Source organism: Euphorbia lathyris, chromosome 3 (genome assembly GCF_963576675.1).
Source record: "Euphorbia lathyris chromosome 3, ddEupLath1.1, whole genome shotgun sequence".
NCBI lineage: Eukaryota > Viridiplantae > Streptophyta > Magnoliopsida > Malpighiales > Euphorbiaceae > Euphorbia > Euphorbia lathyris.
Genome location: NC_088912.1, coordinates 84,336,124 through 84,350,991, shown reverse-complemented (window position 1 = coordinate 84,350,991; position 14,868 = coordinate 84,336,124). Strand labels below are relative to the sequence as shown.

Below are 14,868 nucleotides of genomic sequence, written 5' to 3'. Positions count from 1 at the left end.
AAGAATATCAAATGGAAGGCCTCTTAAGTATCAAACAAGTTAAAATACCTTGGTTTCCAGAATCCTGAGCCAACTTGTTAATGAGAGTAGTTTTCCCAGAACCAGCAGGGCCATACAAAAGAACAGGCCACCTTTGACTCACTGCTAGAAGTACCATCTCAACACTTTTCTTCATTGCTGAGGTCATTACAAGTGGACTGATTCCTGACTTATCATTCCTATATCACAAAGGGAGGGATTTTTAAAAGATAATATCAAACATCAATATAAAATAGATGTGCCGAAACAAAAACTAAAAATATGAATATGCCAATTTCTCACGAACTTCAAATCGTGATTAGAATAGTCTATAATGAAGATACAATATACTTATTTTCAGTGCTAAATACCAACCATGTAATGAACCTTCGACTTTTTATCACAGGTTCAGTTTTACAAAATCGTGCTGAAGCTGATGAATTATTATGACAAGGCCTCAGAATGTTCTGTTGGCTGCAATCAACTCCTATATTAGTGGAGACCAGCATTTTGTTATCAGATGATTCAACAAACATGCCAGCCTTCTCTACAGCTACATCTTGGCAAAACTCCTCCCATCTGATTATAGCAAAAAGTAAGTGACTACTGCAGGTAGGACAAAAACCAACTAGAACTTCATTGTTTCTTTTTCCAATAAAAATCAACCCACCTTAATAAACACGAAGCTGCCTCCACGGCTCCAACACCAAAATTTTCAATTGATTCTTCACTTATTTTCAAAATGATCGAAAGTATTTGTATACCACACCATCTTACATCTGAAACATCCTTATCTTGACAATGATGGCCCATATTAAAATTTAGACTTATCTTCTCCACCAGCTCCATAAAACAAGACCAGTCCCATCTTCTAGAAAAAAACTCGGGTTCTATAAGCAGGAGCCGGTAAGATACACGTGCAGCATGTAAGTAACACCACAGGACCTGTTAAGAAATGAAGTTCTCAAACAGATACTAGAATCATGAAACAAAATCTCAATTTTATGAGTATCAAAACAGAGATTGATACAGCTTTTCTGAATTCAATTAGAAAGGACAAATATGAGTTGGACAATTAAAGATTCAGCAAATGTTGAGTAAATTAGAGGATGCGCTATAGAATGCAGTATTCTTAGACACGCATTATACATTTGTCAGGAAATGAACGAAGCAAACTTGAAACACAAAGTACAGATACTTAAATATCAAGGAACCAATTGATCCAAAATCTTAAGCTAATAGGTAAGGTCCAAGAATAGCTTTTACATATAATCTCGGATACACCGTCCATCACAATGCCCCTTGGGCTTGAAGCGTGTAAAGCATAGTACCATGTGTTCAAATTTCATTAATAATGGACGTGTCAATATTTGAAATAGACTTTGATATCATGGCAAAGAACCTATTAAGCCAAAGATTAAGCTAATAGGTAAGGTCCAAGAATAGCTTTTATATATTATCTTTGAGATTAAATAACAGTACAAACCATAAAATTACCTCGAAATGCTCAAGAAATGCCCCCTTTCTCAAAATACGTTCAAAAGGAGGTGGAGCAAAGTTGAAGTACGTTGTTACAGACCTACAGCAGGAAAATATGTTTCATGTATAAGCATATAGACAAATATCTTAAATTTAATACAAGCCTGTCCTCCTATCACAAAGCTGCAATTTCTTAAGTAAAAACTATGCCTAAAAAACAGAGAACAGAAAAGAAAAAAATACTACTATCAAAAAAAAAAAAAAAAACAATGCCTCCATCAGTATCAACATGCGGAGTCATTTCACACAGCAGATAACATGAATTTTCAGAAAGATCTTCAAATGAAAAGAGCCCAAATTCAGGCAAAGGCAGAATCTTTATTGCAAGTTAACAAAGTGATTGCATTGAATAAATTAGCGTGTAAGACTCTGACATAACTTGGTTGTAAGAAACACAAATAGATACCTACACATGCACTAACCCAGAAAAAGAAATATTACAACTTAGAAGGTAATCTGTCCTCCTAATTTAAGAAACATCAGAAACCACAAAATTAAGACTGTTAAAGAAACAGATTAATTCCAAGGGCCTTCAGAGTGGGAACACGGAACCAATTTGTCCATAGAGTTACAAAAAGCCCATCTATCACTATATCTTGCCAAACTATTGGTCAAATCAACCCGTGCATGTGTCTCACGCATGGAAAAAAGAGACTTGACTTGCCAGAGTTCCACCAGTTATGAACTAAGTTGAGCCTTTTTTTGACTTTATAGACTGAATTGGTCTTGTGCTCCTACTTCATGGAGCAATTGGGTACGTGATCCATAATGAAACTGTCACCTTTCAACCAAGTTACATAAAATTTAAAACAGCTCATGAAATTTCAAAATGAGATCTCCTAATGCACATGCCTGGAGTGCAGCCATGAAAATCCCTCCTCCATCCAAAAGAAGTCAAAAGACAACAGCTAGCCTAACCATTTTTTACTCCACAACCCTGCATATACCTATACCTAGGGGTGTTCAAAAACCGAACCGGACCGAACTGATGAATTTTGGTTTTCCAGTCTATTAGGTTTGGTTTCAGTTCTAGTTTTTATAATATTTCGGTCATTCGGTTTTTGCAGAAAAAGTACCGAATTAACCGAACCGACTGAATAAAGTTTAATTAAATATTTAGATTTATAATTATGAGTTAATAACAATCAGGTGATTTTTGTTTATTAACAATAATAACATTAATCAAACGATTTACTAATAACATTAATAAAAAAATTCATTTCCTTCAAAAAGACGAAGACTATTTGGTTTCTTAACTCAAGAGTCAAGTTTCATGTTTCACTATAAAAAAAAATTCTCAGTAACTTAAATCAACTCTACCACCTCCACACCCAATTACACAAAGACAAAGTATCCAACTATTCTATATTCTATACCATTCAACATCTCTTCTCTTTCTATTCTCAATTCTCAAAGAGAAGAAACTAATTTCTCCATCTCAAGCTTCAAGTTGCAATTATTTAAAAAGTTAGTTTTATGGTTTAAGATTTTTATTTAAATTAGTAATTAATTAATTTTAACCTTAAGGTTTTAGATTATATAAGTGGTATTTTTTTTAAGATACAAACTTTGGAATCTAGAGGCTTTAAGTTGAGCCGAAGTAAGACAGAATATTTGGAGTGTAAGTTTAGCGGCGATAGGAGTAGGGAGGCAGGGACAATCACCCTAGATGGAAGAGTTGTTCAGGCCTCGGATTGCTTCCGGTATTTAGGGTCTATTATCCAAACGGATGAAGAAGTAGATGGAGATGTTGCTCATAGGATTAAATCTGGTTGGTCGAAGTGTAAGAGTGCTACGGGTTTCCTTTGTGACCCCGGCATGCCTAATAGATTGAAGGGAAAATTCTACCGCACGGCAATCAGACCAGCATTGTTATATGGTACGGAATGTTGGGTAGTGAAACAATGTCACATTCATAAGATGTCGGTGGCGGAGATGCGTATGTTGAGATGGATGTGTGGTCATACAAGAAAGGATTAGGTGAGTAATGAAATAATTAGGACAAAAATAGGGGTTACATCTATTGAGAATAAAATGAGGGAAAACCGACTAAGGTGGTTTGGCCATGTAAGACGAAGAGCACTTGATGCGCCGGTTAGGAGGACTGAAGAGTGGCAAAGGGATGTATGGGTGAGAGGTAGGGGAAAACTTAAGCAAACTTGGAAGAAGGTGATCGAGAGTGATATGAGTTTATTGGGGATTGAGGAAAATATGGTAGTGGATAGGACAGAGTGGAGGGCGAGAATTTGTGTTGCTGACACGACTTGATTTCACGGTTTTATATGATGGTTCATGTTAGCCGACCTCGAATCATTTCGGGACTAAGGCTTTGTTGTTGTTGTTGTTGTTGTTTTCAGTTGATTCTTTTAATAGAAATTTAGCGACATTAAATGTAAAACTAAATAAATTAACAAACTTTCATTCAATTCATATTTTAAAGTATTCAAATCATTGTGCTGTTAATTCTATGACCAATGTAATTTATTTTTAGATAAAATTAAATTGATTAAAATTACTTTTATCTATATTTTATGTTAACTTAATAAAAATATGTGTATAAAACCGAATAACCGAACCGAACTGTTCGGTTTGTTATTATTATTTGGTTAGGTTGGGTCTTTATTTTTTAGGTTATTCGGTTTGGTCACCGCTCTTCTCTTCCCCTCATGCTCCCCCCTCCCTCCCTCTCACAGTAGAAATATCACATTAGCACCAAAAAGAATAGCAATTTCAACCAACTACAACCAGAGAAAGCATCTATATTACATCAAACTTCATGGTACTGTGGTACAGATACCTAAAAATCAACTTGCATAGAGAGAGATAGACTTACCACTTAGAAGAAGATTAGGAACTAAAGAAAGCTATTGGATACAAATCATAGAAAGAGAGCATTTCAAATAATTGTGCTTGTTTTTGTTTAAACCAAACTATAACCACTTTATGCAATCATTCATTTTCATAAATTAACATGAGCATGACATAGAAAATTAAAGGGGCGTGAAATAGTAGGTATCAGCTTACCCGAATAAAGAGTGGTCCAATTCAAGGGCACGGCAAAAGGCTAGGCAAGCAAGCTCATGAACAATCACGCCACCACCTCTTCGATCATAGTGGTCAAGAACATAAGCAGCTTCTCCCCCAACGAAAACTATTGGATCCGCCACTACATCGTCCATGTTAGAACTTAGGTTGCACTGGCGAAGCAAGGACACAGTTTCATCTATGATCTTTCGAGTTATTGGTCTGAAACACCCAATCAATGGGATTGTGTAGTTCGGGTTAATAAACAGTTCTGCCATTGAACTTATGACTTCTTCTTCTGCCACCAGCTGCCCCTGCATAGCCAATATTCAAAAAGAGAATGGAATGAAACAAAAACCATATCATAAATTTGATTCTAACACTATGGTGTATGATAGCTTCAACCCAAAGGATCAGCATTGCATAAACTCAACAAAATATGAAAATCCCCAATTATTCAACCCAAATGATAGAGGGGAGGAAAAACTAAAATTATCAAACATTAATTTGATTTCAACTCCTAAGCATGAAAAGAAAACCCCAATTATTACAGGCAAATCCTAGCACATTCACGTCAAGAGTAAAAGCCTACTTCTATAATTGTACTATAACAGAGAGGGGGAAACTACCTGTTTTGCGAGATAATTTAGCTTCTGAATTCCTTCAAGCTCCGGACAACGTGAAAGGAACCTCTTCAATGAAGATTCGAGACTGAAACTTTCGTCCATTGCCATCTGTAAATAAACTCGATATATCTATTTATATACTAAAAATTGTATATATGGATATCTGTGCAAAAAAAAATTGTGTATGAGAAAAGGATATAGGATGATGGAGAGCACTTCACAATTAGCTCTCGTAACCTTGTTGGAGTCCTTCACTTGTGTTGCTGGATGCTCTAACCAAGGAAAACTGTATTGCTTTTTACCTATTGGCAAAGCGAATTAGGACCCTTGGGAAACAATCAGGGTGGTTGTTTGTTGCTATAAATAATTAATTCTGGCAATATAATTCATATTCCTCTGGCTTACCGGAGGTCTGGAGGTCGGGGCTGCGGCAGACGTTCAACGGAGTTCAGGAGGTGGAAGCTGCGGAGGACAAAAAAGTACAGTAGCAGTGGTGGAGCTGCTGAGTAGGGTTTAAGAAGGTTTTATGGCATAAGGTTCAGTTGAACTGTACACCCAAGAATCTGTTAAATTAAGTAACGGCGTCCAATTGAACTACTACTGTTTATGTTTTGCTGTTAAAATAAAATTCACTGCTCCAAGCCTATCCAACTACTTGATTCGGAATTTCTCCGTATCCAAACCCGACCTTCTCCACTCAAATCCTGCCACTTAAAGTGTTTAGCTATTGTAACTCGGCTTAATTAATTATTACCGTCACAAATATTCAAGAAGCAAATAGGAACAAGGTATACTAATTACTAAAAGGGAAAAGATTATTTCTTTTTGTTACCGAGAGGGGATGTCCTTTGGAAAAAAATATATATATATTCTCTAATCATCCTAGGAAGACTAGAGCCATTGGTATTAGAAAAAATAATATTTTAGAGGCCTGCAAGAGGCACCTCACACTCGTCAAAATCCATAACAACTATCTTGTGAAGTTTGCCATTTAATCTGCTGTTCGATTCCCCTTACAGTAAACATGCACTAAATGGACCTCCCAACCAAGTCCGAGCAGCTACCGACACTTAATAATTAGCTAGAAGAGGCGATGTCTCGGACCTATCATTTCCTTAACCAAATTAAGAACAACAATCGAATCAATTTCAGTCATCACTTTCCTATACACCTTCCTCCAAGACAGCTCAAGAATGAAATATAGGCCCCAAAGCTCGGCTAAAACCGAGGTGCAAACACCGAGATTACACGCAGAACTGTACACCCACCGTCCTGAGACATCCCTAACAAGTCCACCCATCGAAGTTAACCCCATGTTGCCTTTGCTAGCCCCGTTAGTGTTCAATTTAACCCAACCAACTCCGGGAGGCTTCCATCCAATCATAACCTCTCGAAAAGACCTCACTTGTGCCACAAAGGCCATAACCCAGGCTTGCTGGATCCTAGAGATTTGTATACGCAGAAAAGTAGTATGATTTCTCGGGGAAGATGAACCCAAATCAAAGACTCGACTACATCGCCACTTCCAAAGCCACCGAGAAATAGTGACGAAGACGATAGGCCATTCAAAAAACTCATATTCAGCCTGACTCTAAAGGTTCAAAGAGATCCAAGATCCTAATGAGGCTCCAAAGAACATACCTTGCAACTGAAACGGGACAAAAGTCGACCACACATTCCTCACAAAAGTGCAATCACAAACGATGTGCATGCTCGATTCGTCAAATGAGCAGAACGAGCAATCAGCTGATGCACCCAAATGCCTACCCACTTATCCAGCCAAAATCGTGTAACTTCACCATTTCAAACTAGCTTGCCCAGACCCACCTGTAAGCTCATAGATCCTTTAAGAATGCACGCCCAGATTTGACTCTGCACTTGTCTGTTCCGGAACATGTCTAAACCAGCAAAACCAAAAGCATAATGATTGTGGAGAGTCTACACCCAAAGGGTCGAATCTTCCGTTAAAAACCGCCAGCTAAGTTTGGACAGCAGAGCAACATTACTAGCCCGAGTCGAACGAATCCCCAAACTTCCTTCAGCATAAGGGCGAGTAACAACATCCCACCGCACCAAGTGAATCTTGCAATACTGCTCCGAGCCGCCTCAAATAAAACATCGGTTAATCACATGAAGCCAATTAAAGATTGAGATAGGAAGAATAGTTATCTGTATAAAGAAACTATATATGCTTGAAGTTATCGTGCGGGCCAGTTGTGAGCACAGACTTTTTCTATCCCTAGTGACGAGTCTATGTTGCACTCTAGCTAAAAGTTTATGTAGGTAGACTTCACACAACGCGTTGTGCGAGATACGAGCTAAGACATCGACCCAGTTTTCAACGTCGTTTAGCTTGTTTTACTTTATTTTTATCAAATTCTATTGGATTTATAATTTCTGAGGTTTTAAAACATTTGTTGCCAAATATGGTCTTCGATCAGCTACCTAGCCCCCGATCACTGACCTTTGACGGTTTTCGGGCAGTTTCTAATCAGCTTTCTGGTAGTTAATGTCCCTTTCCCACTACTAAAGGTGGGATAAACTACCAGACAACAATGAGAGACAGTTTGGGATCACAAATTATCATTTTTGAGAGAAAAAGAAAGAAATTTAGTGAAAAAGAAGTGAAATTGAGTGAAACTCATTGAAAGTGAGTGACATTGAGTTAAAAAGTGAGGTTTTTACACAAATCTTGCCAAAACAGTCATTTTTAACGGTTCCAACACCCAAATACAACACATTTCAAAGTTATTAGTCGAAGAAACACGTTTCATACAATTGTTCTTCACTGATTTTTCAATTCTGAAGTCATCACACTTCCAGAATTGATCTTTTGGGTCAAATTCTCTTTAAAACTAGTGGGTTTCGATTCAAACTAGTGTAATACCACGTTCTGATCATTTCAAATATCTTGTTGCATGGGGTCTAGGTTGCTGCTCAAGTTACAATCACGCGTACGTCAGCCTACTTTGCACCAAAAACTGGAAAAGCATTTCAGAGGTAACTTTTGAAGGTTTTAAAAGCCCATCCCTACTGCTTGCTATCTGTTTGTTTTTTCCTTTTTCCTTCTTCTTTCCCTTGTTTTCTGGTTCTAACACGAAAACAGAGGGTCTGCCCAAAAGGCAGTCCTCGATTGAAGACTTGGTCTCTGATCGGGGACCATATTACCGATCGGGGACTTCCTCATATCAGTAACAGGGAACAAACGAGCAGATCCATATTTTCTATCTAGGTAGTTTAGGTTTTAGATTCGGTAAGTTCATTATTTCTGCCTTTTATAAATGAGGATAAAAGCAATCTAGGTGTAAGGGTATTTCCATCATTTCAACTAAAATCTATTTAGATGAATGGACTAGGCTTCGGAATAATTGCATGTTGACGTGTTAGATCTTAGGAATGAATGCGTCATATTTGATCGAGTCCGACGTCGTAGTTAAATCCGAAAGACGGGTCTCAATATCTCGCGACTAACGTTTATTGTCTTGCAAGTTTAATAGATTTATTTTTATAGGGCTAGATTTGATGTATTAGGGCAGAATGGTACCATTTGTGAAAATGATGTAATAATTTTATATTTCAGTACTTATTTATCGCTTTCGAATGCTCAAACGATATACAATGAATTTGGAATAGAAATATAATGATATTTTAATAAAGATCAAACCCCTTGAACTGTCTAGGTCACGAACCTAACTCTAAAGAGATGGCATGTTGTGAGCCCATGTGCCATCTAAACTTTTGACATATTCCCGAACATTAAAACTCGGTGGAGACTCTGAAATAATTAATCTAATCTCAAAACATGATAAATGGGTTAGAGAAATAGTCAAAAGAATGCATACACCGGAAGGGACACGCTAAGCATCATCCTTAAAAATGATAAGTGAAATCCCATTTGCCAAAATCCCTCCCAATATTAGGATAATAGAGTTTCGTGGCCGCTCACACTAGCATCATCCGGCATGCCAAAGAGAGACAAGTAGCCTTCCAACTACTTAGACGACTTTGAACCCGGTCAAGGATATTTGAAAGTGGCTCTTAGCAACCCATTTATGATATAGAAGGACCCCAAGATACTTGCTCGTTTATGAAAGTGGCTCTTAGCAACCCATTTATGATAGGCCAAAACCAAAGGCCATTTCGCATGAACAGTTGTTCAAAAAGAAAGCTAGAAAGTGCCAAAACCATGGCACTTCAAATTTGTTCAAGAAAGAAAATAAATTGTTCACAAGCTATTGAGGTCGATGTTCTTGAAGTATTGCCAAGCTTTCAAACAGGTTACACATTTTAGGTTCAGGGCATCAACATCACGTACTTGCTGCTCCATCTTCTCCTGGTCTGTCACAGCCTTCTCTTCAGAAATCTCCAACTCAACAAGATATGTTTGTTGAGCAGCAGCCAACAAAACTCTTTCATGATCTACGGCTCTTGGTCAAGCTTGATCGGTCTAATATGTCATTCTAAGGCCAACAGCTCTTTCTCTTGAGCATTATATTGCTCTTCTTTTTCTTGATCCAGCCTGGCTCTTTCTGCTGTATGATCACGAAGATCTTTAATAGTTTGCAACAAAGCAAAATAAGCTTGAATTTCTTCCTCCAACTGGAGCAACTTATTGTTATCTGCATACATTTCATCATAGAAATCCAAGGCCTTTTTGTTGGTCCCATGTGATTAGTTCCAGGGGGGTTAGGAACTAATATAACTTTTTCTTTTTAATTATGCTGACTTAATATAATTCTTTGAGTTTCACAACTCAGTTTTGGTCAGCACGGCCGAGTGAGGCGTAAGACGGCTTTAGTCAAATACTGACTAGAACTGTTTTACTTTCGAGTTGGGAAATGACACTTTTGTGGTCAGCTTCCAACTCAGCACTCTGATTTACTCAGTGTCAATTTTAAACAATTTATATACTGAGTAAATATAGCAAGCAACACATATAAATGTATATTGAGAGAGAGAGTTAGAGATTACTCAGCACGACTTATCCTGGTTCGGCCTCTTCGCCTACGTCTAGTCCCCAGAATCCCTCCGGGCTTTTTCAATCCAATACTGAGATCTTTAAAGGTAGAGCACAAACCGTTTACAAGGCAGTTGAATATGCAAGAGTACCTTCCTCTATTTGTCTACTCAACTCCTACTAAGTGCTATAACCGAACACCTAGATTTCTCTACCGCTGAGTACTTAAAACCGAGTACTCGGCACAACTCTCTCAATTTTACAATTGATACAAACTTGTTCTTTTTCAGGCAAAGAACACTTTATATGATTACAAAATCAAACTAGCTTTTACACAGAGCTAGAAATTTGGTGTAAGACCTTTTTCTTATTTTGATGTGCTTTGTATGTATGCTATTTTTCTCTTGTAATTTGGCAAAGGATCCAAGAAGTGTACTTGTCCTTTTATAGTTGTAATCTGAAGATGGACCCAAATATCGCCACTTCATCTGAGTTGAAGATGCTGTTTGCTCAGCTTCATACTGAACAAAACAAAACAAATGCACAGCTAGTAAACACATCTCAATGCTCAATAGAGCAACTCAGTGAGGCAGTTCGTCTCCTCAATCTGCACAAGGAAGAAATGGACACCGACCAGCTCAAACAGGATCAAATACTGACCACTTCCCAGAAGATATTTGACCATGTCAGACACACCAATCTTCAGCGCCAGCACTATGACACTTCACTTCTCAAAACCTTCCACAACTCATTTGCTGCGCTGACAGACACGGTACTTATGTACTCAGTATGCTTAGTGCTGCTAACATTGGTATTAATCCTGAGGTCCTCAGCAACGGTGCTCCTATCTTTGATGGATTAGATGAGAGTGCTGATCGATTGAAGACCTTCTCTGCTGAGCTCACCAGAGCTGTTCTTTTGGATTCCTTTAAACTGCCTCCACCCGGTGCTGGCAAAACGGGGGAGAAGAAAGATCAGCGAAGAACTCAAGCTGAAGGCAACAGTCAGCAAAAGAAGAATAAATAGGTAGCCAACCACAAATTAATCTACACTTAGCTTATTTTTCTTCTTCGTACAACATGTATAATGTATGCTGACTGTTCTATGTTACAATACTTGAATTATTAACTCAACTTGTGTTATTTATCCTTCAATGCTAAGTATTATGAATGCATCTTCTAAATACAAATTAAACTCAGTAAATGAGTAAAATACTTGTTGAATGCATGTTGCGTAAAAATAATGTTTGAACTTGTCTAAAATGAACAATTGAACAATTAATTACTCAGCGCTCTTTAACTATACAAATCTTCCGCTGAAGACTGAGTAAAATAGAATATATCCCATAAGCTGACCTATAATTGAAAACTGACCTTAGACTTATTCAATTAAACCTTAAAATGTTTAGAATAAAACTAAGTCAGTAGCTCAGCCCTGACGGGGGAGTTTACTTAGTCAAATAGGTCAACTATCATAGGGGAGCTCAATGCTGAGTTCCTTGCTGAATAGTTTTGCCAACATCAAAATGGGGGAGTTTGTTGAAACACCTTTCCACAGGATTTTGATTTGACAAAATTATTTAAGTGCAACTAAATATTCTACAACACACTAAGTTTAAACGCTTTGATTTATTGTTATTAATGTGTTTGTTCAATATTGATTTTATAATTGTTATAAGACATAAAGATCATAAGGCCCAAGCCCTATATGAAAGTCAAAGCCCAAGTCAAACAAGGCCAAGACCACTCAGCCCCCGTATTACAAAACGTTGCCGTTGAGTGTTGAAACGCAGTTGAGCAAAGAAGGATCCAGAAGATCCACGTAGACAACTTCGGCAAGAAGCTGCTGAGCTGTCTCGACAAAACGTACAAGACAGCCGTTGAGCATAAGGCAACTTCCAGACTAAGTATTTCCTCTTTCGGTAAAGAACAGAAGACGCAGGAAGCTGTCTGTTTGACATTACTAGAATTGGAGGAACATACTGCCACACTGTCCGAAGAACAGGAGATGCTGGAATCTGATTGGCTAAGAGAACTGCTGACAGACTGAGTGAAAACGACATATAGCCGTTTCCCTCCAACGGTTATTTCGAAATTCGAAATGACCGGATGCCCTCACAGCTCTCTATAAATAGAGTCTTCAGAATCCTCATTCGATACAGAACTTTGAGCAAAAGCCGTTACGCTGACCAAAAGCATACAAAAGTTCTGCACCCAAAAGCAAAGCAAATCTTACACTACAATTTCATATCTGTGTAAAAGTCTAGAGTGATTGATCTTCAATCATCTAAGGTGTTCTAGCAATTGTTGTTTAGGACAAATCTTAATCATTTCTAGAATTAGAAAGGAGAAGCTGAGTACTCGGTTTTAGTACTTAGTGAATTAGAATAGAAGTGAGTAGAGGTATAGAGGAAGGTACTCTTGTTATACTCAGCTTCTGATTTGTAAAGGGTTTTTGAGGCTCTACCTTTAAAGAGCTTAGTAGTGAATTTGAAATCTCGGAACGTGTTCCGGGGACAGGACGTAGGCTTAGAAGAAGCCGAACCTGGATAACTCCACTGAGTGAAGTATTTCTAACCCTTAACTCCTTAATATATTGCTTGCTTAATATAAACTAAAACTGACCAAGTAAAAGAGGTCAAGCTGAGTTGTGCGCTGCAAACGACTTAGTTCAGGAATAGACTCTAAGTGCTATTTCCTGACTTAAGCAAAGAAACTGACCTAGTCACTAGTTAACTAAGCTAGTGTCTTGCTGATTACTCAGCGCCGCTGTCATATATTCTTTTCTTAAGAAAAAGAAGTTTGCCCTAATTCTAAGAAAAAGGTCAAATAGTTGCTAACCCCCCCCCCCCTTGAAACTATATTTGCAACCTTACAAGGGACAAACAAGTGGTATCAGAGCCTAAAGGCTCATTGCTAAAGGTCTAACAACCTTGAGCTGATCCCTACCATGGGCAAAAACAGCACTCGGTTTCTCCCTGGAAACCAGACAACTCAGATATTACCTGAGGGGTTGTCCATTACTAGGCCTCCCCTATTCTTCGGGTCAAACTATACCTTTTGGAAGAATAGGATGAAGAACTTCATTCAGGCTACAAACATGAGTGCCTGGCTATCTATAGTCCAAGGTCCGTTTGTACCTGTGAAAGTTGTGGCCGGCCAAACAGTTTTAAAAGCTGAGGCTGAATGGACAGAAGATGATCTCAAAAAGCTACAAAATCATGCTTCGGCTATAAATATGCTTCACTGTGCGCTGGATGCTGTAGAATACAACAAAATATCAGGTTGTGAGTCAGCACAAGAGATCTGGAAGAAGCTAGAGGTCACCTACGAAGGAACCAACAAGGTGAAGGAGTCCAAGGTGAACCAGCAGATGAGACTGTACGAGCTGCTCGAAATGAACAATGATGAGGGGATTTCTGAAATGAATGCAAGATTCACCAACATCATAAATGAGCTCAAAAGACTTGGAAAAATCTTCACTGAGGAAGAACAAGTCAAAAAGATACTCAGGAGTCTTCCTAAAGACTGGCAAGCCAAGAAGATAGCCGTTGAAGAAGCTCAGGATTTAACCACCTATAAATGTGATGAACTTATCGTCTCACTGCTGACCCATGAGATATCTATGAAGAATTTCGAGGTGAAGGAAAAATCCGAAGACAAAAAGCAAAAGTCACTTGTCATGAAAGCTGACTCAACTGATGATGGCTCAACTGACGATAAGGAGATGGCTATGTTCACAAGAAAAATGAAGAGGCTATTCAAAAGAAATGACAAATACTCCAAAAAGCCTTATAGGAAGTTTGATAAGTATAAGGCTGACTCAAGCGACAGCAAATACAAAAAGGACAGCTCAAAGCCCATTACATGCTTTGAGTGCCATCAAACTGGCCACATCAAGTCAAGCTGCCCAACGCTGAGGAAAGACAAAAAGAATGGCAAGAAGGTAATGGTGGCAACTTGGAGTGACAGTGATGATTCTTCATCAACTGAAGCTGAGGCCACAGAGTCAGCGAAGATATGCTTCATGGCTGACGAACTTGCTGAGCCATGCGTTTCTGAGCATGCTGACCATTCTGATGAATCAGATAATGAAGAGCAATCTAATGAGGTAATCTCACTCTCTCTACTAAAAAATGAAATGGGTAATGCCCTGAGTGATCTCTATACACTTGTCAAAAAGTGTAATAAGAAGATTAGAGCACTCAACCGGCGCTGTGATGAAGTAGAAGAGATTAAACTGAGTGATCTCAGATTCCTTCTACAGGACAACTCAACTCTGCATGATAATATGAAAATCATACATGAGCATGTCTCTGAAGTCCAGTTAGTCTCAAAGAAACTGAGAAATGATGTCACAACTATCCAGAACCGATTAAAGGTTCCTATTAAAAGAAACACTCCGCTGAGAACTCAGTACTAAGGTACTCAATAGAGATGGAATCCCCTGCGGAAAGTCCAGTGTGACTTCTGCGGGAAGAAGGGCCACACCACTAAGGTGTGCTGGCATGCTCAGCACTGGGGTGCTGACAAGTCAGTGAGACAACCTAAACAGAAGGTCAGTTGTGACTTCTGTGGGAAAAATGGCCATACCTTACAAGTATGTCGCTATAAGATAAAATATGATGCTTTACCTGTTGAACCTAACAAGCCAGGACCCAAAAAGAATTGGGTACCTAAAAGAAACTGATCACAATGCAGGTAA

At 38.4% G+C, this 14,868-nt stretch overlaps 1 protein-coding gene across 1 annotated transcript in view; it reads right to left on the bottom strand.

Annotated features, from left to right (window-relative positions):
• Positions 1–5,705, bottom strand: part of LOC136222986 (midasin) — a 39,633-nt gene extending 33,928 nt beyond the window's left edge. Inside the window, exons 1-7 of the mRNA XM_066010703.1 lie at positions 5,613–5,705; positions 5,211–5,509; positions 4,582–4,895; positions 1,516–1,597; positions 689–963; positions 394–597; positions 49–218 (exon numbers count right to left, since the gene is read on the bottom strand). Of these exons, the coding sequence (XP_065866775.1) occupies positions 49–218; positions 394–597; positions 689–963; positions 1,516–1,597; positions 4,582–4,895; positions 5,211–5,315 (1,150 nt within the window). The 5' untranslated portion in view covers positions 5,316–5,509; positions 5,613–5,705. The remainder of the gene's footprint in view (positions 1–48; positions 219–393; positions 598–688; positions 964–1,515; positions 1,598–4,581; positions 4,896–5,210; positions 5,510–5,612) is intronic.
• Between the last annotated feature and the right edge of the window lie 9,163 nt (positions 5,706–14,868).